This window comes from Ranitomeya imitator, chromosome 6 (assembly GCF_032444005.1).
Source record: "Ranitomeya imitator isolate aRanImi1 chromosome 6, aRanImi1.pri, whole genome shotgun sequence".
Taxonomy (NCBI): Eukaryota; Metazoa; Chordata; class Amphibia; order Anura; family Dendrobatidae; genus Ranitomeya; species Ranitomeya imitator.
In genome coordinates this window covers 498490627-498518091 of record NC_091287.1, presented here as the reverse complement: position 1 = coordinate 498518091, position 27465 = coordinate 498490627, and the positions used below count along the sequence as shown (strand labels likewise).

The following is a 27465-nucleotide window of genomic DNA, read 5'->3' as shown; positions in this document are numbered from 1 at the left end:
AGCTCCGCAAACAAAAAATGACGTGGTCAGTGTGGATCTCGGAGGATCACTGGGCCCCTTTCTGCTTCTGAAAGGCTTTCAGAAGTAGTGGAAGGGGAGTTATGGAAACTGGTACCACGGAAGAACCAGAGCATGCCATGTGATGGCTCTTGGATCTCGAGGCCAAACCACGAACTCGAGTACACTGGGATATATACTGCAGAGATCTCCGAATGATAGATCTCGGCCCATCAGAGAATGTGAGGTACCTCGGTCATGGCGCCTGACCATGGGTACCTGCTAGATGATTAACGTATGGCACCGCCATGGCATTATCCACTTGAATTCGGATGGGGTGACCCTGCCAGAAGGCAGTGGACCTGCTGTAGGACTACCGTTCGGATCTCCAGAGCAATGATAGGGAGAAGACTGGCATTGGTAGTTACTAATAACCATTGAACCGGGAGAAAGGCCCTGGATGAAGAAGGAGCTCAGAGACTACCCTCTGTTTGACTTGCTGAAAACGAGCGGAGCGAAGGAAACTGCTTCCAATGTCGTCACCATTTTTTCCTCAGAACCCTCCTAGCAAATTGAATGAAATGAGGGGATGAGTGATCAAGTGCGCAAGCTCCCTGTTGAAGGGCCATGACCTTGTCTCGAGGGAGAATTACCATCCTTCGGATCATCCTCAAAAAGGATATCTGCTGGGCTGGAAATGAGGAGAACTTGTCTAAGTTTAGCTGCCAGCCCAGGTGAGAGGGTATCGCAAGTGATATAGACGACTCCGCGTAGTCCTGGAAGGGCGGCTAGACAGTCGACCAAACAGAGCAGGACGAGCACGCCTCTAGGGTGCAAGAGGAACATGGCAGCCACCATGACCCTTGCGAACACTCTGGGTGCGGTAGCAAGGCCGAAGGACAAGGTCGTGACTTGAAAATGCTGTTCACGAATGGAAAAGCGAAGAAATTTTTGAAGAGGGTAAGCATCCCGAATGTCTATGGTTGCCAGAAACTGCACCTTTTTCTGTTGAAGTAATGGCTGAGCGGAGGATCTCCATCCGAAGAAGGAGGACCTTGTCAAAGGTTGTTAGAAGTTTGAGGTCCAGGATCGGTCTTACTTTTCGTTCCCCTTTTTGGAACCAAGATCCCTTAGATCTAGACTTTCCTGGACAACCCTAATATAATCCTTTGTCAGTCTCCCGCTCAAAAGATTTGATTGGCCAGTTTACTGTGTTCGGGAAAAGGTTACTGGTGTGAATCAAGGTAGTTAAGGTCTCCAGCCAGGAGACCATTGCTCTAGCAATCCATGCGGCTAGGGAGGATAGAGCGCTGAATCCGAAGCCGCAAGATGGAACGAACCAGATTTGCTATCTGACAGCATGTATTTTTAACTGATGACACATCGGGCAGGGATACTGGTAGGTATACCACAGGAGATTCTATCCAGGTTAATCTGCCAAGTGGCAGAATGCGCGGTTGCATCCAGCAGGTCATAGTCTCTTGCCATCGCCGCTCTCTTTGGATCCATCAACCTCTTAACAGGGAAGAGGAGACGAATTGTCTGCCTTCTTGCATCATCCGCTAAATAGTGGTGATGCAGAGGGGGTGCTCGTATGCCAAAAAGGGTGCCTCTGTACATCCACAGAGTTCAGGTCTCCGGGTGGACAGGACAGGTTGTCTGGCGTTAGGCCTGGATGCAGAAGAAGATACATAGAGGCGACACTCCGTGTGCTCGTCTGTTGATTGTGTGGGGAGATCGGTGCCCTTTAAAGGACCCGTCGCCCTTAAAAAAACAGGCCAGGCATGGCATCCCACGTAGAGGCTTCAGTCCAGTGAATCGCTTATCCGGACTGAATGGCAAATGCTCTACGAGGGAGCTTAGTCTCCTTATGAGGGACACTGCATAGTCTAGAGCAGAACCAGAGTCCTCGTCAATGTACCGAGATTAGTTGATGGTATAAATAGGCGAGTCATCCTTCTCTGAAGCTCTGGCAAGTCCAGGCAATATCCGATCCATATTCAGAGCCTTGTTGTCATCAAATCATTGGTGAGGGAGCAGGAAACGAAAATTTCCGTTTTCTAGATGCCTATATGTTTCTAGACGCCTGTACATTTCTAGAATACTTGCGGCCCCTGCTAGCCGACGGCTCCCATGTAGGATAGGGAAAATGTATATTGGTCCTGCGAGCACTCAGATCCACAGAGGGTACACGGAGGGATTCAATCTCTTGGTCAGTGAACCATGGATTGCAGTCATTGACGAAGTCCACTGAGGGGAACTAGGTACTCTGGGATAAGCTGGGGTCGGCGGCAGTGGGCTCCTCGGATTGACCATGCGCCCTTAAGACCAGGGAATACTGGTCATGCGCCTTTAAGACTAGGGAATACTGGTCGTGTGCCTTTAAGACCAGGGAATACTGGTAGAAGGACTGGTCAGGTACTTCCTTACCTGGGTACTGATGTAGAGTTGATGTGCCCCTTTAATGCAAAAACCATTGCCCCTGTTGAGCCGGCCGGGTGGACCAAGATGGCCACCGGGAGTTGCAGAGTTGATAAAATTTTGCAGAGAGCGATAAGTGCCAATTTGGGGGCAGAGCCACGGACACGATGTTGAATAGGCCCAAGCCGGGGCCTAAATTTCTGCAGCCGGCGGGCGACACCAGCGGTAGAAGTGAGGGGCGTTGTTGCCAGGCGAGAAGAGCCAGAAAAGCGGGCGGAGCCGCCATAGCGTGCCATAGTGCGGGCGCGGCTTCCGGGATGCGGCCTACACATCGGCCAAAGCCGGGGGCTAAATTTTGCAACCGGCCGGAGCGTTACCTCAGGGAGGTGGGCCATAGGGAAGTGGCTGAGGCTGCCTGTCAGCATGTGGATATCCCTCTGATGATGGATCCACTCACCATCGGTGCCGTCCCGGCATGGAGCCGCTGTGGGTTTCAGCGCTGTTCTGTGCAGCGTGGACGGTGCAGAGATAAACCTCAATCCATCATCCCTTTGTTAGGGAGGTGGAGAGGAACCGTCCGCCTCCTTGTGCCATCCGCTTTCACAGTGGTGGGACAGTGGGGGCTGCTCGGACGCCATAGAGAGGGGCCTCTGTACAGCCACGGAGTTCAGTCCGGGTGGACAGGGCCAGTTGTCCGGCATTAGGCCTGGCTCCAGGAGAGGATACATGGAGGCGACACTCCATGTGGTCGCCTGCTGCTGGTGTGGGGAGATCGGGACCGTGAAGGAACCGTCGCCCCTGAAATGAGCTCAGGCATGGCTTCCCACATCGCAGGAGAGGGGGTATGGGGAGGTATACTCGCCGTGCTCGCCTGTTGATGGTTCGGGGGAGATCGGAACCTTGAAAGGATCCGTCGCCCCCTTCACTCCATTAATTAAAAAATAAAAATTTACAGAAAAGTAAAAAAGTAAAATAAAAACGTTGGGGTCTGAACCAGACCCAAGTGCCTCCTACAGACACCAAGCAAGAACTGGTTAGCTGAGAGCCGGCAGGAGGGTGTATACTGCAGGGGAGGAGCCGAGAGCCAGCAGGAGGGTGTATACTGCAGGGGAGGAGCTGAGAGCCAGCAGGAGGGTGTATACTGCAGGGGAGGAGCCGAGAGCCAGCAGGAGGGTGTATGCAAAGGGGAGGAGCCGAGAGCCAGCAGGAGGGTGTATACTGCAGGGGAGGAGCCGAGAGCCAGCAGGAGGGTGTATACTGCAGAGGAGGAGCCGAGAACCAGCAGGAGGGTGTATACTGCAGAGGAGGAGCTGAGAACCAGCAGGAGGGTGTATACTGCAGAGGAGGAGCCGAGAACCAGCAGGAGGGTGTATACTGCAGAGGAGGAGCTGAGAACCAGCAGGAGGGTGTATACTGCAGGGGTGGAGCTGAGAACCAGCAGGAGGGTGTATACTGCAGGGGAGGAGCTGAGAGCCAGCAGGAGGGTGTATACTGCAGGGGAGGAGCTGAGAGCCAGCAGGAGGGTGTATACTGCAGGGGAGGAGCTGAGAGCCAGCAGGAGGGTGTATACTGCAGGGAGAAGCTGAGAGCCAGCAGGAGGGTGTATACTGCAGGGGAGGAGCTGAGAGCCAGCAGGAGGGTGTATACTGCAGGGGAGGAGCTGAGAGCCAGCAGGAGGGTGTATACTGCAGGGAGAAGCTGAGAGCCAGCAGGAGGGTGTATACTGCAGGGGAGGAGCTGAGAGCCAGCAGGAGGGTGTATACTGCAGGGAGGAGACGAGAGCCAGCAGGAGGGTGTATACTGCAGGGGAGGAGCTGAGAGCCAGCAGGAGGGTGTATACTGCAGGGAGAAGCTGAGAGCCAGCAGGAGGGAGTATACTGCAGGGGAGGAGCTAACTTTCTTTGTATCACTAAGGGTATGTGCACACGTAGAATGGTCCACTGCGGATTTTTCTGCAGCGGATTTGATAAATCTGCAGGGCAAAAACGCTGCGTTTTTGCTGCAGATTTATCGCGCATTTACCACGTTTTTTTTTGCAGATTTCACTGCGGTTTTACACCTGCGGTTTTCTATTGGAGCAGGTGTAAAACCGCTGCAGAATCCGCAGAAAGAAGTGACATGCTGCGGAATGTAAACCGTTGTGTTTCTGCGCGTTTTTTTCCGTTTTATGTTTCCCATAGGTTTACATTGTAATGTAAACTCATGGGAAACTGCTGCGGACCCGCAGCTGCGGAAACGCAGCAAAATCCGCATCGTGTGCACATAGCCTTAGTGTTAGCCTCCTAGTGGCAGCAGCATACACCCACGGTCTGTGTCCCCCAATGAGGCGAAGGAGAAAGACAAAGATCCAAGGAAAAAAAAAAAAAAAAAGTTAGACAGCGGGGAGACAGCTGTCAATCAGCATGGCGGCAGTCCCGTCCCGTCAACAGAGCCAAGCAGAAGAGAAGCTGCTGCTTTGTTGATGCGACATCAGCGGAAGCCATTCAATTCGGCAGCAGGCGCTCTGTGACCATTCTGTGCTGGCAGAGATCGGCGCTGGGCACAACAGGCATGTTGTTAGCAATAGCGCCTCTGTTCCAGGAGCGATGTGACTCGTTGTATCATACGCAAACTGCAGCCAATGATCTGCCGCTTTATGGCCACAACTCATCAATATATAGTCAGGGCGGATTTCTGCACTGACGAGCGGCCTTTCAATAGCTGCAGCGGGCACATGATACAACAAGTCACATTATTCTGGGAACAGAGGTGCAGAGATTGCTGGAACGGCACTGCTGCGGGAGGAGAGTATGCAGGGTTTTTATTTTATTTAGTTGCTGGGTAGTGGACAACCACTTCCAATCATCGTTCTCAGCAGCACATTGTCGTGTGTAAACAGGATGTGTGCTGCAGAGTACAATGACCATGTATGAGAACTGCGCACTGATTATTCTGTGTTCATATTAAACGTGCGGTCCAGTGTAAACAGGCTATTACACGGCTGACAATCAGCAGACATGCAGCCAATGGGTCATTTAATGCCACCGGTTGAATAGTGTAAACTCCGCCTTAGTCATTAGTAGAGATGAGCGAATATACTCGTTACTCGGGTTTTCCTGAGCATGCTCAGGTGGTCTCAGAGTATTTTGGCATGCTCGGAGATTTAGTTTTCGTCGCCGCAGCTGCATGATTTGCGACTGCTAGACACGCTGAATACATGTGGGGGGATTCCCTAACAAACAGGCAATATTCACATGTATTCAGGTTGACTAGCAGTTGCAAATCATGCAGCTGCGGCGACGAAACCTAAATCATCAAGCATGCCAAAATACTCTGAGACCATCCGAGCATGCTCAGGAAAACCCGAGTAACGAGTATACTCGCCCATCACTAGTCATTAGTGATAAATCTTGGCTCCAAGGTCTCATTGTCCAGAGTGACCGATTTCTACATCATGGAAGGAAGAGACTGTAGCAACTGTGAGACCAGACATTTTCTGACTGGTATTTTCACCCTTAGCTCCTCATACACATTAGATGCATGTCAGACAAATGATGCTTCAGCCAATCGTTCAGCCATCTCAGCCAGCTCCCCCATACACAGGACTGTTCATTAGGCCGAGCACTCGCGTTCTCTATGAGAATGCTGCCGGCTGACACTTCGGTCGGAGACTTCTCTCCGGGAGAACAACGCCACCAGCAGTCTGAATTAGAACATGCTGGACTGACTACTCTCCCGATCAGCATTTGGCCGGCACCACCATACACATTACACTGTAGGTGGATCCCGTCGATATCGGTGGGTTTGGCCGACATTAGTCTGATGTGTAAGGCGGCCTTAAGATGCGCTGTCGTTATCACCTACATTATAATCACTCAAGTGAACACACCCCTCACATATTTGTAAATATTTTATCATGTATCTTTTCATGGGATAACACTGAAGTTGTGACACTTTGATATAAAAGATGTGCACTGACTACATTGTAACAGAGTAAATTTAGTGCATCCTCTAAACAACTAAAACACACAGCGATTAATGTGTAAACTGCTGGCAACAAAAGGGAGTACACCCCTAAGTGATACTGGCCAAACTGTCAATATTTTGTGTGGCCACCGTTATTTTCAAGCACTGCCTTAACTCTTGGTCATTAGAGCTTTATAGGTTGCCTCTGGAATTCTCTTCCACTCCTCCATGATGAAGTCACGGAGCTGATGGATGTTGGAGACCTTGATCTCCTCCACCTTACATTTGAAGATGCCGCACATGCTCAATAGGGTTTAGGTCTGAAGACACGCTTAGCCAGTCCAGCACCGTAACCCTCAGTTTCTTTACAAACACAGTGGTCGCCTTGGAGGTGTGCTTGGGGTGGTTACTATGTTGGAATACTGCCCTGCACCCCAATTTCCGAAGGGAGGGGATCATGCTCTTCTCAGTATGTCACAGTACATGTTGGCATTCATGGTTCCCTCAATGAACTGTAGCTTCCCACAATCGGCAGCACTCATGCAGCCCCAAACCATGACACTCCCACCACCATGCTTGACTGTAGGCAAGACACACTTTTCTTTGTACACCTCACCTGGTTGCTGCTACATACGCTTGACACCATCTGAACCAAATAAGTTTATCTTGGTCTCATCAACCACAGGGCATGGTTCCAGTAATATATATCCTTAGTCTGCTCGTCTTCAGAAAACTTTGCAGGCTTTATTGTGTATCATCTTTAGAAGAGTCTTCCTTCTGGGACGACAGACATGCAGACCAGTTTGATGCAGAGTGCAGCGTATGGTCTGAGCATTGACAGGCTAACCCCTCACCCCTTTATTTTCTGAAGCAATGCTGGCGGCACTCGTACATCTATTGTGAACAGACAACCTATGGATATGATGCGGAGTACATGCACTCAGCTCCTTTGGTCAACCATGGCGAGGCCAGATCTGAGTGGAACCTGTCTTGAAACCGCTGTGTGGTCGTGGCCACCGTGCTGCAGCTCAGTGTCAGGGTGTTGGCAATCTTCTTATCGCCTAGGCCATCTTTATGTAGAGCAACAACCTTTTTTCAGATCCTCAGAGAGTTCTTTGCCATGAGGAGCCATGTTGAACTACAGAGACCAGTGTGAGAGTCGATAACATCAAATTTACCACACCGGCTCCCCATTCACAGCTGAGACCTTGTAACACTACCGAGTCCCATGACAGCGGGAAGGGTAGATGGCTAAATTAGCCATTTTCACTTAGGGGTGTACTCACTTTTGTTGGCAGTGGTTTAGACATTAATAGCTGTGTGTTGAGTAATTTAGAGGGTACACCAAATGTACACGGTTATACAAGCTGTACACTGACCACTTTACATTGTACCAAAGTGACACATTTTCAGTGTTGCCCCATGAAAGGACAGAATAAGAGATTTTCAAAAATATGAGGGGTGTACTCACTTTTGTGATAAACTGTATGCCAGGAGACAAGTATCAGAAAACACAGCAATTGTTTATAACCAAAAAAGCCACAGACATGTGAACAGCCCCATAGACTATAATGGGTATGTGTCCTGGCCACGGAAAAAACAGATTGATCACGTATGTAAAAAACGGACATCTGAATGAGGCCTAAGGGTGACGGGCAGCACTTCTCTTACCAGGAATCCTCATTTCCAGGTATCCACGTACTCTGCTGATCAGCTCTGGAGGAGGAGGACGATCCCCGCCCATGCCAGGCCCGGCCTCGTGGATGTAGAGGTCTAACAGCAGCATCTCATTGAGCATCACTTGCCGCAGCTTGGGAGAAAACTCAGTCACCAGCTCCAGACAGGCAGCCAGAAGCTGCTTAGCATGGGGGAAGTCCTAAGAAAACACCAAAAGTGTTACCAAATGTAGCTCATCTGACATTTTCATCTACACCATCTTTGTTAAAAAGGAGAGAAATAAGGGAATTATTACAACAAAAAGGGGCAAAAAAAAGTCAAAGACAAACTTTCTGCCCAGTGCTGCAGCGCCCTCATCTCCATCTACCACCCTATTCATCCTCTCCGCAGTGCTGCAGCGCCCTCATCTCCATCTAACACCCTACCAATCCTCTCTGCAGCGCCCTCATCTCCATCTAACACCCTACCAATCCTCTCTGCAGCGCCCTCATCTCCATCTAACACCCTACCAATCCTCTCTGCAGCGCCCTCATCTCCATCTAACACCCTACCAATCCTCTCTGCAGCGCCCTCATCTCCATCTAACACCCTACCAATCCTCTCTGCAGCGCCCTCATCTCCATCTACCACCCTACCAATCCTCTCGGCAGCGCCCTTATCTCCATCTACCACCATATTCATCCTCTCCACAGTGCTCTCATCGCTGCTCTAATATTTTTTTAAATTCTGTAGAAGCATGGTTGAGAAGTAATGTCTGATTTTCATTTGTTCATTTTCACAGATCTTTTATTTATTATTACTTTTGTCAGATTCAAGTTACTTCTGTGACCATTTTGAGTTTTTCTTTCATTAAAAGAGGGGTACCAACAATTTTGACAACGTGTGTATGTGACACTCACCTTAATGGCAGCGCAGTGTAAGCCTTTGGCCAGCAGGATGTACACCAGGTCCCTTGTCAGACTGTCTTTAATGCTTAGGATTATTCCGCTGTATGTAGATGGCACTTCCCACTGAAACAAATGTATTTATACAAGGATTACTGGACCTAAATACATTACTTACACACTGTAAAATGATGTCAATTCATTACTGTTCCTTAGACACATGAAGAAACATTCGTACCTTAGTAGACACCATCCAGAACTTGCTGTCTGACGTCATGCCATGCAGCTCTATGAGGATCTGTCTAATTCTCCAGGGATCGAGGGTGAGGATGAGCTGATGTTCGAGTTGACCGATGGTAACACTTGCAGATGCTGCAATGACACCCCGTGTTAGCAAGTCACATAATCCCACACCCACACTTAGCCTCACATCTGACAGGCCTTCCTATAGCTCCATCTTATCAATGGAGTGGGACTGCACATCTGTAGCCAGTCCTATGGAGACCCTTTATTCTCAGTATTTGTGGGATCCTTTCGTTCACCAACCTGCCTCGATTACACTCCTGTCAGTGTGAGCTGGCTTATGGTGAGAGCGGTCACTAATGTGACTGCTGTCTAAATCATCTGGATCGTTGTGGGACATTATGGATTATCTTCACAGTAGACACGTGAGGGATAGGATTATTTATTATTTTTCTTTTTCAGGTGACATGGGCTTCAATGGATTATGTGCAAAAGGTGAATATAACTGTGGCTGTTTATTTCAAATAAAAGTCGTTTGTGTCATTATTTCAATTAAATGGATTTTATTCTGCCTGTTTTTATTTTTACAATCTAACTATGAGGTTAGTAATGGGGGCGTATTATAGACTCCTCCCTATTACTAACCTCTGGGCCTGTGCCAGCGGCCATAAAACAGCTGACATCAACCCCACAACTATTACCCCATTTGCCACCGCACCAGGGCAAGTGGGAAGAGCGAGGCATATTATTGATGCGCCATCTCTGGGGCGGCTGGGAACTAATGCTTTTAGTCTGGGAGGGGGACAGTATTCACGGCCCTTTCCTAGGCTATTGATATCAGCCCGCAGCTGTCTGCATAGACTTTGCTGATTATTCAGTATAAGGGGGACCCCACATCTCTCCTATAATTACAAGGAAAGGCTAAGCAAACAGCTTTGGGCTGATATGAATAGCCTGGGAACCTTTATGTCTATTGGCTCCTTCCCAGAATATTACCATCAGTACTCAGCCGTCAGCTTTCCCTATGCTGCTTATGAAAGCACTGGCACTTGCAAAGTAAAATAAACAGTTGCAATGAAGGATACTTACTTTTTTTTCAATTGTATTTATTTTTTTTATTTTATTGACCAGAATATGAAGTTGGGGGTCACTCGTAATTTTCATAAGCAGCAGAGGGAAAGCAGATTGTCGATATTAACATTCTGGGAAGGAGGGCAATATCCCTAAAGGTTCCCAGGCTATTTAAATCACCTCACAGCTGTTTGGTTAGCCTTTACTGGTTATTTCAGGGGGGGACCCAAGAAGAAAAATTACATAGGGTCCCCCCATAATTTCAAAACAGCAAAGGCTAAACAGACAGTTGTGGACCAAGATTAATAGCCAGGGAAGTGGCCAGAGAAATTTGCCCTCCTCCCAGACTAAGAACATCAGCCCTCAGACGCCCCAGAAATGATGCATCAATAAGATGCACCAATTCTGACGCTTAGCCTCGCTCTTCACACTTGCCCTGGTGCAGTGGCAAGTGGGGTAATCGTTGTGGGGTTAATGTTAGCTCTGGCAGCTGACATTAAGTCCACGGGTTAGTAATGTAGAGTAATCTATAACACGCCCCCATTACTAACCCCACAGTTAGATTGTGAAAAAGATACAGCCGGAATAAAATCCTGTAATTGAAATACAGGAAAGATACATATCTTGGTACCATATTAGCCAGTGGATAGAAAAATATTTAGAATTGAGAGTCCTCAGTGGTTGACACCTTTTAAATGGCTAACTGAAAAGATGGTAACACCTTGCAAGCTTTCGAGACTACGCAGGTCCCTTCGTCAGGCATAGACTATTAGAAATTCTGAAGAATCACATATTTATGCACAACACAGCACAGAAAAATGCCATAGATAAGACAGGTGACGGGAAGCAGAACTACCATTATGTGAGTGATAAACAGATATTCCAAACTGAGAACAAGGATGAACTCTCATCGCCAAACAATAAGATAAAAAAGAATGGATCTACCTGTGGCAATACATTTCTGTCTCCCAGATCATAGCACCATGGACATAAGATTACTTATATTAAAAGGTAACTTCAAATCTCAGAGACAGAAGAGTCTGGGAACATAAACTGATGATGACCTTTGACACACTCAGTGCAGGAATGAATGTGTCGCATGGATTTATGTCTTTTTACATCAAGTAAGGAATTTGCTCCTCAGACGGTGTGGGGTCATCATAACATAGAACCAGACCTCAATCAGAGGACAATAAGTAGAAGCGCCAGAATTGGTGCATCTAATAGATGTGCTTTTTCTGGGGTAGCTGCGGGTTGCCATTTTTAAGCTGGGGGGTTGGGGCAATATTCATGGCCCCATACCAGCCGCCAATTGTTTGCTTTAAGCTTGGCAGGTTGTCAAAAAAGGGGGAGGACCGCACACCATTTAAAATATTTATTTAAATAATTATATTCTTGATAACCAGCCATGATACAGCTGATAGCTGGGGGTTGCAGCTCACAGCTGTCAATTTTGCCTGTACTGGTTATCAAAAATAGAAGAAATCCCCAAGTCTTTTTTTTTTTTATTTATAGCAAACAGGCACTGGCTGATGAATACTTCCATCAGCTGCGCCTGCTCTCTCGGTTATCAGCGACAGTAGGTGTAGGCTGATGAGAGTAATGATCTTCCCACTGATTAGAGCTGCTGGTGTTTCTCGCACTGCCATGCATATGACAGAATGGGAAACAGATGATATTCGGGGTGCCGAACCCGAAAAGTAACAAGGACTTCCTGGAGAAGTCAGGGTTTGGGGACTGTGCACGAAGTCTAGGTGTTTGGTACAGATGCTGAACTTTACTGTTCAGGTTCGCCCATTTCTACCCTTTATAAATAGCCGTGTTGCCCTGACTTCTGCCCTGCTCTGTGTCAAGAGCATAGCTGGTATGAAGCGGATGCATCCCTGATGGTCAACAGCACTGGTCGACACTCACAAATTTCAGTATGATTGACCAATTAACATTTCAATAGGAAATGCTGGTGACGGGAACATTTAAATATTTGGAAAATGCAGATTTTTTACCTCTGCAGGAACACAGTCTGGTTACTGGTCACCACAGTGAAGTCTACTGTTTGATGAGGATAACCAATTATTGGGCCAAAGGGTTCAGGGTAGGCATCCTCAACTTGTGGCTGATAATATATTGTCTCCCAGTTTGGTGAATTATTACCAGGTCTAGTAAACAGATATGAAGAGTAGGTCTCCAGATGGAGACTTTTGTGAGTATCCCTGCACAGAAGAGCAGATCTGGATGGGCATGTACAGGCCATCAAGGGTGGAGAGATAAAGATGGATATTGAATGATACTGGCGGTAGAGTGGGTGCATGAATGGTAAGAGTGCTTGATTAGAGTATACCGAATGGGGGCAATGTAGGCAACCCTGGATCTACTTCTACAGCCTTGGTGTGACAGCTTTGGCTGTTATTATATTAGTAACTAGATTGTGGCCCGATTCTAACACATCGGGTATTCTAGAATATGCATGTCCCCGTAGTATATGGACAATGATGATTCCAGAATTCGCGGCAGACTGTGCCTGTCGCTGATTGGTTGAGGCAACCTTTATGACATCATCGTCGCCATGGCAACCATTATGACATCTACGTCGATACTGTGCCCGTCGCTGAATCAGAAACGTGGGATTTCTACGTCCTTTATGACATCATCGTCGCTGTGCCCATCGCTGATTGGTCGAGGCCTGGCAGGGCATCGCTGATTGGTCGAGGCAACCTTTAGGACATCATCGTCGCCATGGCAACCATTATGACATCTACGTCGATACTGTGCCCGTTGCTGATTGGTCGAGGCCTGGCGGCCTCGACCAATCAGACGCGGGATATCACCAATCAGACGCGGGATATCTACGTCCTTTATGACATAATCGTCGCTGATTGGTCGAGGCAACTTTTATGACATCATCGTCGCCATGGCAACCATTATGACATCTACGTCGATACTGTGCCCTTCGCTGAATCAGAAACGTGAGATGTCTACGTCCTTTATGACATCATCGTCGCTGTGCCCGTTGCTGATTGGTCGAGGCAACTTTTATGACATCATCGTCGCCATGGCAACCATTATGACATCTACGTCGATACTGTGCCCTTCGCTGAATCAGAAACGTGAGATGTCTACGTCCTTTATGACATCATCGTCGCTGTGCCCGTTGCTGATTGGTCGAAGCAACCTTTATGACATCATCGTCGCCATGGCAACCATTATGACATCTACGTCGATACTGTGCCCGTCGCTGAATCAGAAACGTGAGATGTCTACGTCCTTTATGACATCATCGTCGCTGTGCCCGTCGCTGATTGGTCGAGGCCTGGCGGCCTCGACCAATCAGAGGCGCGGGATTTCTACGTCGATGCTAGGGTATTCTAGAATATGCATGTCCCTGTTATATATGGACAATGATGATTCCAGAATTCGCGGCAGACTGTGCCCGTTGCTGATTGGTCGAGGCAACCTTTATGACATCATCGTCGCCATGGCAACCATTATGACATCGGGTATTCTAGAATATACATGTCCCCGTAGTATATGGCCAATGATGATTTGTGCATATTTGTGTATGGTTGTCTGTTGTGCGACCTTTATGACATCATCGTCGCCATGGCAACCATTATGACATCATCGTCGTTGTGACCAATCAGACGCGGGATATCTACGTCCTTTATGACATCATCGTCGCTGTGCTCATCGCTGATTGGTCGAGGCCTGGCGGCCTCGACCAATCAGAGAGCCGGGATTTCCAGGACAGACAGACAGACAGACGGAAAAACCCTTAGACAATTATATATATATAGACTAGATTGTGGCCCGATTCTAACGCATCGGGTATTCTAGAATATGCATGTCCCCGTAGTATGTGGACAATGATGATTCCAGAATTCGCGGCACACTGTGCCCGTCGCTGATTGGTCGAGGCAACCTTTATGACATCATCGTCGCCATGGCAACCATTATGACATCTACGTCGATACTGTGCCCATCGCTGAATCAGAAACGTGAGATGTCTACGTCCTTTATGACATCATCGTCGCTGTGCCCGTTGCTGATTGGTCGAGGCCTGGCGGCCTCGACCAATCAGACGCGGGATTTCTACGTCCTTTATGACATCATCGTCGCTGTGCCCGTTGCCGATTGGTCGAGGCCTGGCGGCCTCGACCAATCAGAGAGCCGGGATTTCCAGGACAGACAGACAGACGGAAAAACCCTTAGACAATTATATATATAGATGGGGACTTGGGTTGTCACTATTGTGGGGCGAATGAGGGAAGAGCTGGAATTCACTGCTCTGAATGTGGCTCGCGACCCTCTCAATTCTGAACGTGACTGTCGAGGTAAGAAAGGTTGGGGACTATTAATTTAGCGAGGCAAGAAAAAAGCATAATCATCTGAAAAAAATAAATATCAGATGCGGTTTAATCATATTGACCACAAATCACACAAGCTGGGTAAAAGAAGCAGAGGTATAATGAGGAGATAAGATAGATCCATAGACTGGAGAAATGGTGGTCACCTTCATTAGTAACATACTAGATAATCACAAGTTCTCAGACCCCACAACGATACTATAGCAATTACATTTCCAGTTATAAGTGGCACTTGGTTGTCAGCGATGCCCACTTTAGCTCACCTGGGATTTCATAGAACGAAGTCACCGGCTTGGTGCAGAGATTGGTGTGGGACGTTCGCTGGCGGATCTGATCCACAAGCATCTTTCTCTCATCATCTGTAAGGAGCTTCATGAACAAGTCGTGAGAAGAAATCATAAATACCAACTGCAAGTCTTCCATTCCCAAGCACAGGCTTCTGGAAAATACAAGACAGCATTTCTCATTTATTGATTGGGTTAACTAATTTTATATAAAATCGACAGACTGGACTTTTAGAGTAAGTTCACCATAGGCTTTTTTTTCAGCATGTTTTCCCTTGTGCTTTTTGCGGCTTTTTTTTTTAGGTGGTTTTACGCTACGCAGCAGTGTTCCTGAGCTTGCATCCCATTGGGGAATCAGATACTTAAAGTAACACTACGTTATTTATCAAGAAAAGGATAAAGGGGTTGTCCACTAATAACAAAACTCCTTCTTGATCTAAATGTTTGGCCCAGATAAAATAAAATAAGGATTTTTGTGTACTCACTGTAAAATCCTTTTCTCCGAGCCACTCATTGGGGGACACAGGAGCATGGGTGTTATGCTACTGTCGCTAGGAGGCTGACACTTAAGTTGAGACAAAAAAAGTTAGCTCCTCCCCTGCAGTATACACCCTCATGCTGGCTTCCAGAGACCCAGTTCAGTGTAAAAGCAGTAGGAGAATAACAACATATAACATAATATTAGAGTACAACATGACAGAGTAAGCAAAGAGCCAAAAAGAAACGAGCCATAAGGCTAACAGGGTGGGAGCTGTGTCCCCCAATGAGTGGCTCGGAGAAAAGGATTTTACGGCGAGTAACACAAAAATCCCTATTTCTCCTTCGCCACGTTGGGGGACACAGAACCATGGGACGTCCCAAAGCAGTCCTTGGGTGGGGAACAATAAAACCAAATAACTCGGTGTACCAGCTGACTATAAATGCGCAACAGCTGCTAGCAGAACACGCCTGCCAAGGGCCGCATCCGCAGAAGATTGAGTGTGGACATTGTAGTGCTTTGTGAAAGTATGCAGGCTGGACCATGTTGCGGCCTTGCAAACCTGCTCTGCTGACGCATGGTGCCGAATGGCCCAGGAAGCACCTACCGACCGAGTTGAGAGTGCCCTAATCCCCGCCGGGATACGCTTGCCCCTGACCCGATAAGATTCTTGAATAGCTGATCGGATCCATCTGTCTATCGTGGCTTTAGAAGCGGCTAAACCCTTTCTGTGACCCTCCGGGAGCACAAAGAGGGAGTCCGATTTGCGAAAGGGGGCAGTCCTAGAAATGTACCTCCTGAGGGCCCTTACCACGTCCAAGGTGTGAAGGGCCTTTTCAACCCTATGTCTTGGCTGTGGGCAGAAGGATGGAAGAACGATATCTTCATTAAGGTGGTAGGATGAAACCACCTTGGGAAGAAAAGACGGAGATGGACGTAGGACCACTTTGTCCTGGTGGAAGGAAAGGAAGGGCGCCTGGCAGGACAGGGTGGCCAACTCTGAGACTTGCCTGATAGAGGTTACTGCCACAAGGAAGGCGACCTTCCAGGAGAGAACAATAAGCGAGCCATCTTGCAGAGGTTCAAAAGGGGACTCCTGAAGAACACTCAGGACGAAATTGAGATCCCAGGTCTCTAAGGGCATTTTATAGGGAGGTACTACGTGGGAGACCCCTGAACAAAAGTCCTGACTTGCAAGTTAACAGCAATCTTACGCTGGAACAACACGGATAATGCTGAGATCTGACCCTCGAGGGAACTGAGCGTCAGACCGGAATCCAAGCAGGATTCCAGAATGGAAGGAATTGAAAAAAACGAGAGGAGGACGTCCACGGAGCCTGCACCATGAGAAGAAGGCTTTCCAGGTGCGGTGATAGATGCGAGCGGAAGACGTCTTGCGAGCGCTTATCATGGTGGCAATGACTTGCTGGGAGAAACCAGCTTGAGTTAGGATCCAGGTTTCAACAGCCAAGCCGTTAAACGTAGGGCCCCTGAGCTCTAGTGGCAGATCGGCCCTTGGTGAAGCAGATCTGGGCGATCTGGTAGCTACCACGGAACGTCGGATACGAGTTGCATGAGCTCCGCATACCATGCGCGACGTGGCCAGTCTGGGGCGACTAGGATGAAAGGAACCCCCTCCATCTTGATTTTTCGGATTACCTTCGGTAGCAAAGTAAGTGGAGGAAACACGTACGGGAAGTGGAACCGATGCCATGGAAATATCAGTGTGTCCACCCCGATGGCCTGGGGATCCCAGCAACGCGCTATGAAGTTGGGAACCTTTGCGTTCAGTCTGGACGCCATCAGATCCACGTCCGGAGTCCCCCAGCGAAGACAAATCTGCTGGAAGACCTCCGGATGGAGTTCCCACTCCCCCGAGGCGAGATCCTGACGGCTGAGAAAGTCCGCCGCCCAGTTCTCGACGCCTGGAATGTGCACTGCAGAAATGGTGGAGTGGTTGTGCTCGGCCCAACGGAGAATGTGGGTTATGGTTTATGTACGCCACGGCTGTGACGTTTGATTGAATTTGAATTGGGTGACCCACGAGGAGGAAGTGGAAACGTCTCAGGGCAAATCTCATCGCTCGAATCTCCAAGATGTTTATCGGAATCGGAAGTCTTGACTCCCGAATCGTCCAACGCCCCTGGGCGGCGTGGTGGCGAGATACCGCTCCCCAACCGAGGAGACTAGGGTCGGTAGTTACCACCAGCCAGTGAATTGGGAGAAAAGACCTTCCCTGGCTGAGAGAGGAATCCAAAGTCCACCATTTGAGCGCTTGACTGATACGCGGGGGCAGAGGGCATGGCCGATCGAGGGATAAGGGACTCCTGTCCCAATTGTCCAGCAGAATCTGTTGTAAGGGGCGGAGATGCAGTTGGGCGAAGGGAAACGCTTCCATTGCGGCGACCATTTTCCCCAGGACCCTCATGGCAAATCGAATGGAATGAGAAAAGGGACGACAAAGTGTCCAGGTTCCCTGTTAAAGCACTTGGGCATTGGACCGAGGAAGGAGGACCAGCCCCTTGGACGTGTCCAGGATCATGCCTAGGAAGGAGATCCGTCGGGATGGAACGTGGGAGGACTTGTCCAAGTTGATTAGCCAGCCCAGGCGTGAAAGGGTATCCAAGGTAATGCGGACGCTTGATTCCCAGGCATGATAGACGACCTCCTGATCAAAGGTCCATCCCAAGTATGGCAACACGACTACTCCTCGGGAGTGAAGAATGGCCATGACAGACGCCTTGACCTTAGTGAATACCCTGGGCGTGGTGCCAAGGCCGAAGGGCAAGGCCGTGAATTGAAAATGGTCCTCTTGGTTGGCAAAACGCAGGAACCTTTGAAGTGGCGGGAAGACTGGTATAAGGAGATAAGCATCTTTGATGTCTATTCATGCTAGAAATTCTCCTCTCTCTATTGAGGGGATGACTGACCGGAGGGATTCCTTCTTGAAGTGCCTTACCTTTACATACTTGTTTAGGAGCTTTAGATCCAAAATAGGGCACACCGTCCCACCCTTTTTTGGAACGACGAAGAGGTTTGAGTAAAAACCTCTGAATCTCTCATGTTCTGGAACCGGAACAATGACCCCATTTCGGCAGAGAGACTCGATGGCGCGGTGAAGCACGCGAGACTGAGCTCCTGAACTTGGGTGGAGATCGTTCTGATCTGGACGAGGTTGTGGAGGAGGACCAAAATGGGCTACTGCGAAAGGGACGAAAACGAAAATGTTGCTGACGCTGAAAAGCAGTCTTAGACCTATACAGGAGGGAAAAGCAAATTCCTCCTGCAGCAGCATCGGAAATAAGCTGGTCTAGTTTTTCTCCAAACAGACGTCCGCTCTGAAAAGGCAGAGAAATCTGAGACTTTTTAGAAGATGAATCTGTGCGTCACTCTCTAAGCCATAGTGCTCTCCTAATGGTGATGCCATTTGAGGCAGCAATTGCCGCACAGTCGGCTGCGTCTAAAGACACGTACATCACATAGTCTCCAGCCATAGCGATTTGTTTGGCGAGATCCGCCGCCTCAGACGGAAGAGCCTGGTCCTCAATGGATTTTGCAAGGGCATCTGCCCAGAAATCCATTGCTTTTGCGACCCATGTCACAGCGAAAGAAGGGGATAGAGAGGAACCTGAGGCTTCATACATTGAGCGAGCCTGGGATTTTTAATTGAAGCCCCATCCGGTATGGATAAAAGCGTTTTGGTAGCCAAACACGATACCGGAGGATCTACTAGTGGAGGTTCCGTCCAATATTTGACAAGATCTGCGGAAAAGGGATACTTAGTTTCCAGGGTCTTTTTTACCCGTAAAGCGCTTATCAGGTCGCTCCCTGTTTCGCCGTATGGTATCGCTTGGATCTTGTAAAAGATACCGCATGATCCGGAGCCGAATTAGGGTCCTCATCAACCTTTAGCGCATGATTGACAGCTTCAATGAGGGAATCCACAGTCGTTTGAAACTCTGGAGTATCCGGGTCCAAGGATGCCTCAGACTCATACGAGTCATGATCGCTGCGAACCCCTGGAGAGGGTGAGCGTGAAGTGGAGCTACCAGAGGCTGAATGGCGTGGTGAATGCGGATCCGTTTTTGGATGTCCATACCTCCTTCAGGTGAGAGCAGCCCTTGCTGGCCGATGATTCCCCTATAAGGGAGGGGTCTCTTAACCCAGGTAGACGAAAGCCCCGCTTCCCAGAGGGGTCATGAAGGGATTCAATCGCTTTGGCCAGCGAAGCCATGGATTGTGACAGTGACGCGGCCTACTCGGGGGGGCTAGATACACTGGGGTTGGTAGCGGCGGAGGGCTCTTGGGCACATTGGGCATCACAGGCTGAGCAGAGAGGGGAGCTTTGAAGCCGAGGGAGAGGAGCCTGGCAGGTGGTACACGCAGTGAAAAAGGTGGTATGTACCTTTGTAGCCTTTGACTGCGACATGATGTACCCCAATATAAGTGAAAAAACACTGCTATGGAAGCGATGTGGGGTAAAGCTGCAGGGAAGCACCTAGTGCAGTCTCCTTGCCCAGGTCCTGTGTCCCGCAATCAGATGAGGCTGCGCGCTGAGTAGGGGAGAAGACCGATATCCAAGGCTGCTGACATGTGCAGAAAAAAGGCGGCCGGAGCAGAGCGGTGCTGTGCAGGGAGATGGCTGCCGAGATTTGGGAGAGACTCTCGCATAGATATGAAAGGGATGGCAGATGCCGCAGGTCAGAGCTGTGCCCAGGGTAGTTAGGACGGACGGTGCAGGGTTGGGGAAGCCTCCATCCACCATCCCCGTAAAAGGGGGGGTGGAGAGGAACCGTCCGCCTCCTTCCATCATCCGCTTTTTTCAGTGGTGATGCAGTGGGGGCTGTACGGACGCCACAATGGAAAGTGCCTCTGAACATCCGAGGGTAAAACCTGGTGGGCAGGGCAAAATGTCCGGTAATAGGCCTGGCTGCAGAAGAGAATACGTGGAGGTGACACTCCAGTGCTCGTCTGATAAGGGGGGGGGAGGTATCGGTGCCTTTGAAGGGGCCCGTCGCCCCTAAAATCAGCTCAGGCGGTAGCATCCCACGTCGCAGGAGAGGATACAGAGAGGGACACTCTCTGTGCTCGCCTGTTGTTGGTCCGGGGAGATAGGAGCCTTGAAAAGTTCCGTCGCCCCTTCATCCAGGTAAAAAGGTTAAATAGTAAAAGTCCAAAATTCTGGTCTGAATAGCAGACCCTGTGTGCCTCCTACGGACACCAAGCTTGAACAGGGTCTCTGGAAGCCAGCATGAGGGTGTATACTGCAGGGGAGGAGCGAACTTTTTGTCTCAACTTAGTGTCAGCCTCCTAGCGACAGCAGCATAACACCCATGGTTCTGTGTGCCCCAATGTGGCGCAGGAGAAATATGGATTTTTGTGTTACTCACCGTAAAATGAGCGACTCGGAGAAAAGGATTTTACGGTGAGTAACACAAAAATCCATATTTCTCCTTCGTCTCATTGGGGGACACAGGACTGTGGGATGTCCCAAAGCAGTCCCAGGGTGGGAAGAATACTCAATGGAATAAACCCCTAGGCACTTACTGCCTATAGGTGTGCTACCGCAGCATGAAGAATCCTTCTTCCCAGACTTGCATCAGCAGAGGCCTGAGTATGGATATTTTAATGCTTGGAAAAGGTGTGCATACTGGACTAAGTCGCCACCTTGCAAACCTGTTCTGCCGATGCCTGATGCCTTAGTGCCCAGGAAGCCCCTACCGCTCGAGTGGAGTGTGCGCTGATCCCAGCCGGGGCGGCCATGCCCTTGATGCGGTAGGCCTCCTGAATAGTGGATCGTATCCATCTGGCTAAGGTCGATCTTGAGGCTGTGAGTCCCTTCCTATGACCCACCGGAAGAATGAACAGCACATCCGTCTGTCGAAAAGATGCAGTACGAGAAATGCATCTTCTCAGAGCTCTCACTAGGTCCAGCGTATGGAGAGCTTTTTCCACACGGTGCGTTGGTGCTGGACAAAAAGAAGGTAAGACAATGTCCTCGTTGATGTGAAATGAGGAAACTACCTGTGGCAAAAAGGAAGGTGCTGGTCTGAGCACCACCTTATCCTGATGGAACTGTAGAAACGGAACCTGACAGGACAAGGCCGCCAGTTCTGATACCCACCTAATGGAGGTTATAGCTACCAAGAACAGAACCTTCCAAGAAAGGTACGTTAAAGAGACGTCTTGAAGAGGCTCAGACGGAGCTTCCTGTAGAGCACTTAAGACCAAATTAAGATCCCAAGCTTCCAGGGGCGCTCTGTAAGGAGGTACCATGTGAGAGACTCCCTGCAAGAAAGTTTCTACTTATGAATTGATAGCGATCTTGCGCTGAAAAAGAACCGACAAGGCTGATATTTGCCTTCTAAGAGTACTTGGTGCGAGTCCTGAATCCAGACCAGCTTGGAGAAATGCTAAAATGCTAGGAATGGAGAACAGTAGAGGAGGATGACCTCGCTTCCTGTACCACGAGAGGAAAACTTTCCAGGTGTGATAATAAATACGTGCCGAGACGGATTTCCAGGCATTAATCATAGTAGAGGCTACATTTTGGGAAAACCCGGCCTGGGTTAGAATCCAAGATTCAATGGCCAAGCCATCAACCATAGGGCCTCTAAGTTCTGGTGCAATATCGGGTCCTGCGACAGAAGATCTGGTCGCACTGGAAGCCGCCAAGGAATTTCGGCGAGCAGCTGTACTAGGTCTGTGTACCATGACCGACGAGGCCAATCTGGAGAGACTAGGATTGCTAGGACTCCCTCGGTCTTGACATTCCTGACTACCTTTGGGAGCAGCGCCAGAGGGGGAAACAGATATGGGAGACGAAATTGGTTCCAAGATAGGACTAATGCATCTACGGCGATTGCTTATGGATCTCGATACCGCGCGACAAACCTGGGTACTTTGGCATTCAGAGGCCATCAGATCCACGTCTGGAGTTCCCCAGCGCTGGCATATCTGCCGAAAAACGACGGGATGAAGAGACCATTCCCCGGACGCAAGGCCCTGCCGGCTGAGAAAATCCGCTGCCCAGTTTTCCTTGCCCGGAATGTGGACTGCCGATATCACAGAGTGTTTTTTCTCGGCCCAGCGGAGGACTTGTTTTACCTTGTGCATGGCCGCCCTGCTGCAGGTGCCCCCCTGATGATTTATATATGCCACAGCTGTGGCATTGTCAGATTGAATCCGGACAGGACGGCCCGCCAGAAAGATGAAAAGTGCTGCAGGGCCAGCCGAATCGCTCTTATCTCCAACAGATTGATCGGAAGAGATGACTCCCTTGAGGACCAGCGACCTTGGGCTGTGTGTTGGCAAAACACTGCTCCCCAACCGAGTAGACTGGCGTCTGTTGTGACTACCAACCAATGGGCTGGGGGAAAAGACTTCCCCTGCTGCAGAGAGGAACTCCTTGTCCACCATATTAGAGACTGTCTGACCTGGGGAGACAGACGACACTGGAGATTGAGCGAGAATGGGTTCTTGTCCCAGGCTGCCAAAAGCGCATGCTGGAGCAGACGAAGATGGAGTCACGCGAATGGCACTGCTTCTATAGCAGCCACCATCCTTCCTAAGACTCATGCAAAATCGGATTTTGTGGGGGCCCGGCTGCCGAAGAACTTTCACTTCCTGCCGGAGGCTCAGAACCTAGTCTTGGGGAAGGATGGTCAAACCTCGAGAGGTGTCAAAGACCATCCCCAGAAAAAAGATTTTCCGAGATGGTACTAGGGATGACTTTTCAGATTCACCAGCCACCCTAGGTGGGACAGAGTATCCAGAGTGATGCTGACATTTTCCTCGCATGCCCGAAAGTCGACCCCTTGACCAGAAGGTCGTCTAAATATGGCAGGATGACTATGTCCCAAGAATGCAGGATGGACACAACTGTTGCCATTACCTTTGTGAACACTCTGGGAGGGGTGGCGAGCCCCAAAGGCAAAGCTGTGAACTGGAAGTGCAGTTCGCCTATGGAAAAACGTTAAAATCTTTGTTGTGAAGGAAATATGGGGACGTGAAGATAGGCATCTTGAATATCTATGAAAGCTAGGAATTCTCCCTTTTCCATAGCCGCAATGACTGAGCGGAGAGACTCCATTCGGAAGTGACGAATGCTGACAAAATTGTTTAAACATTTTAGGTCCAGAATGGGTCTTACGGTCCAATCCTTTCTGGGAAATATGAACAGGTAGGAATAGGACCCCTGAAACCTTTCTTCCTTCGAAACGGGAGCAATGACACCGTTGAGCTGAAGGGTTTCGACAACCTTGAACAATGCTTGTAAACGGGATTTTGAACTGGGAAGACGGGACAGAAAGAACCGGCTTGGAGGAAGAGTGACAAACTATCTTGTACCCTGAGGACACCAGTTCTCTTACCCATCTGTCATAAACGACAGTGATTAATTATAAAAAAAATTTCTTACTAAACGACAGTGAGCCAGGACTGATGAAACAGGAGCAGACGACCGCCTCCTCTGTTGGAAATGACCTGAGACTGCATCCAGTCATTTGACCGAAAACCGATGGTACCTAGATCCCCTTGATCTTGGTAGTTGATCCTTCCCAAAGGCAAAAAAGAGCACAGCAAGGTCAAAAATAGTCTGTTGTAAAAAAAAGTATCAACTAAATACCCTGTTTTTTTTTCCCATCTCTTGACTAGCACTTGCTTATTACTGTAAATTGTTTTACAACAGTATTTTTACCTCACTGTGCCCTTTTGTGTCTTCAAGTTTCTTGGTGGTGTGTGAACAGGTTCCTACAGACTTGTTCATTGTGCAAGTAGCCCATGTGTTTCTGGCTCTGTAATTGTTCTCTTGTTTCTACAAGACTAGGGAGTCCACCACTCCTTATGGGTCATTTGCATCAAAGCTGTTCCATCCAGCATGTCCACATGGATATTCCCTCTCTGAACCCTGTTTATACAGGTACTATAGAGATGATTAGGTTTTTAAATACATCAGATAGGGATTATATACATTAGGTAGGACTGCTCTACAGTTATATGAAAAAGTTTGGGCACCCCTATTAATCTTAAGCTTAATGTTTTATAAAAAGTGTTTTTTGCAACAGCTATTTCAGTTTCATATATCTAATAACTATTGGACACAGTAATGTTTCTGCCTTGAAATGAGGTTTATTGTACTAACAGAAAATGTGCAATCTGCATTCAAACAAAATTTGACAGGTGCATAAGTATGGGCACCCTTATTATTTTCTTGTTTTAAATACTCCTACCTTCTTTTTACTGACTTACTAAAGCACTTTTTTTGTTTTCTAACCTCATTGAGCTTTGAACTTCATAGCCACGTGTATGCAATCATGAGAAAAGCTACTTAAAGTGGCCACTTGCAAGTTGTTCTCCTGTTTGAATCTCCTCTGAAGAGTGGCATCATGGGCTCCTCAAAACAACTGTCTAATGATCTGAAAACAAAGATTATTCAACATAGTTGTTCAGGGGAAGGATACAAAAAGCTGTCTCAGAGATTTAACCTGTCAATTTCCACTGTGAGGAACATAGTAAGGAAATGGAAGAACACAGGTACAGTTCTTGTTAAGGCCAGAAGTGGCAGGCCAAGAAAAACATCAGAAAGGCAGAGAAGAAGAATGGTGAGATCAGTCAAGGACAATCCTCAGACCACCTCCAGAGAGCTGCAGCATCAACTTGCTGCAGATGGTGTCACTGTGCATCGGTCAACTATACAACGCACTTTGTACAAGGAGAAGCTGTATGGGAGAGTGATGCGAAAGAAGCCGTTTCTGCAAGCACGCCACAAACAGTCGGCTGAGGTATGTAAAAGCACATTTGGAGAAGCCAATTTCTTTTTGGAAGAAGGTCCTGTTGACTGATGAAACCAAGATGGAGTTGTTTGGTCATACAAAAAAGGCGTTATGCATGGCGGCCAAAAAACACAACATTCCAAGAAAAACACTTGCTACCCACAGTAAAATTTGGTGGAGGTTCCATTATGCTTTGGGATTGTGTGGCAAATCCTGGCACCGGGAAATGGAATCTTGTTAAAGTTGAGGGACGCATGGATTCCTCTCAGTATCAGCAGATTCTTGACAATAATGTTCATGAATCAGTGACAAAGTTGAAGTTACGCAGGGGATGGATCTTTCAGCAAGACAATGATCCAAAACACCGGTCCAAATCTACTCAGGCATTCATGCAGAGGAACAATTACGGTACACTGTTCTGGAATGGCCATCCCAGTCCCCAGACCTGAATATCATTGAACATCTGTGGGATCATTTGAAGAGGGCTGTCCATGCTCAGCGACCATCAAACTTAACTGAACTGGAATTGTTTTGTAAAGAGGAATGGTCAAAAATACCTTCATCCAGGAACTCATTAAAAGCTACAGGAAGCGACTAGAGGATCTACTAAATATTAATGTCACTTTTCTGGTGGGGTGCCCATACTTATGCACCTCTCAAACTTTTTGTTAGAATGCAGATTCCACATTTTCTGTTAGTACAATAAACCTCATTTCAAGGCAGAAACATTACTGTGTCCAACAGTTATTAGATATATGAAACTGAAATAGCTGTTGCAAAAAAAAAAAAACCCAATAAAACACTTTTTATAAAACATTAAGCTTAAGATTAATAGGGGTGCCCAAACTTTTTCATATAACTGTATATGGGTATACCTTGACGATTGGTGGAGCAGCTTAGTACACATTTTTTTATTTAAAAAAACGTATCAACTAAATACCCTGTTTTTTCCATCTCTTGACTAGCACTTGATTAATGCTGTAATTTTTTTTACAACAGAGTATTTTTGACCTCACTGTGCTCTTTTGTGTCTTCAAGTTTCTTGGTGGTGTGTGAACAGGTTCCTACAGACTTGTTCATTGTGCACGTAGCCCATGTGTTTCTGGTTCTGTAATTCTTCCCAAAAGGTTGGCTCTATATGAGACCTGATGATCTCTGTCTTGGTTAGATTGACCTGGAGCGACTGAACATGACGCTGTGGTCCACCTAGTGTTACGAAAGGACTTAAACCTTGCCTGAAATTGGCGACGAAATGGCCGTTTAATCTTTTGTTGTGGAAGAAAATTGCTATTTCCTCCTGTGGTATCAGATATAAGCTGATCCAATTTTGCGCCAAATAGTCGATTACTCTGATAAGGAAGAGTTGTAAGGAATTTCTTTGAAATAGAGTCCGCCCGCCAAGTCCTCAACCATAGAGGTCGTCTGATAGAAATTGCATTTGTGGCTGCCAATGCCGCAAGGATGCATTGATCAGGTAGCTTCCGGCCAGAGCTATCTGATTTGAATATCTCCATCACCTCTACTGGTAAATCCCTATCCTGAAGAGCCTTAGTCAAAGATTCTAACCAAAATATCATGGCTTTGGCTACCCAGGTCGCGGCAAAAGATGGCGCGAGGGCTGAGCCGGAGGCCTCAAACACAGAACAAGCTAGGCTTTCTATGAGCCGATCAGTCGGATCTCTAATAGATGAGCCATTGGGCAGAGATAACAGCGTGTTGGAGGCCAATCGGGACACAGGGGGAATCCACCGAAGGGGATTCTGCCCACTTTTTACGTAGCTCAGGTGCTAAAAAGGGTATCTTGCACCTAGAGCCTTCGGACCTGAAAAACGTCTGTCCGGTCGCTCCATGTTACATAGTAACATAGTAACATAGTTAGTAAGGCCGAAAAAAGACATTTGTCCATCCAGTTCAGCCTATATTCCATCATAATAAATCCCCAGATCTACGTCCTTCTACAGAACCTAATAATTGTATGATACAATATTGTTCTGCTCCAGGAAGACATCCAGGCCTCTCTTGAACCCCTCGACTGAGTTCGCCATCACCACCTCCTCAGGCAAGCAATTCCAGATTCTCACTGCCCTAACAGTAAAGAAGTAATGTTGTGTTGGACTAAATCCTCAAACTCAGGATGAGTAGAAAACACCTTATGAGGTTACTTGAATTTCTTAAAAGACACCTTATGACCAGAAGTCAAGGTAGCTACATCCTCTACTCCCAGGGTTTGGTTAACGGCCTCGATGAGGCTGTCAACTGATTCCTGGTAATCAGGGGCCTCTAAATCAAGAGACGCTTCGGAATCATAGTCCGAACCACGTTCACTCGTTT

At 48.1% G+C, this 27465-nt stretch overlaps 1 protein-coding gene across 1 annotated transcript in view; it reads right to left on the bottom strand.

The window, feature by feature from the left end:
- The window catches only part of INTS8 (integrator complex subunit 8), a 107954-nt gene that overhangs the window by 41952 nt on the left and 38537 nt on the right, over nucleotides 1–27465 (bottom strand). Inside the window, exons 13-16 of the mRNA XM_069731689.1 lie at nucleotides 14863–15038; nucleotides 9163–9296; nucleotides 8940–9050; nucleotides 8035–8239 (exon numbers count right to left, since the gene is read on the bottom strand). Of these exons, the coding sequence (XP_069587790.1) occupies nucleotides 8035–8239; nucleotides 8940–9050; nucleotides 9163–9296; nucleotides 14863–15038 (626 nt within the window). The remainder of the gene's footprint in view (nucleotides 1–8034; nucleotides 8240–8939; nucleotides 9051–9162; nucleotides 9297–14862; nucleotides 15039–27465) is intronic.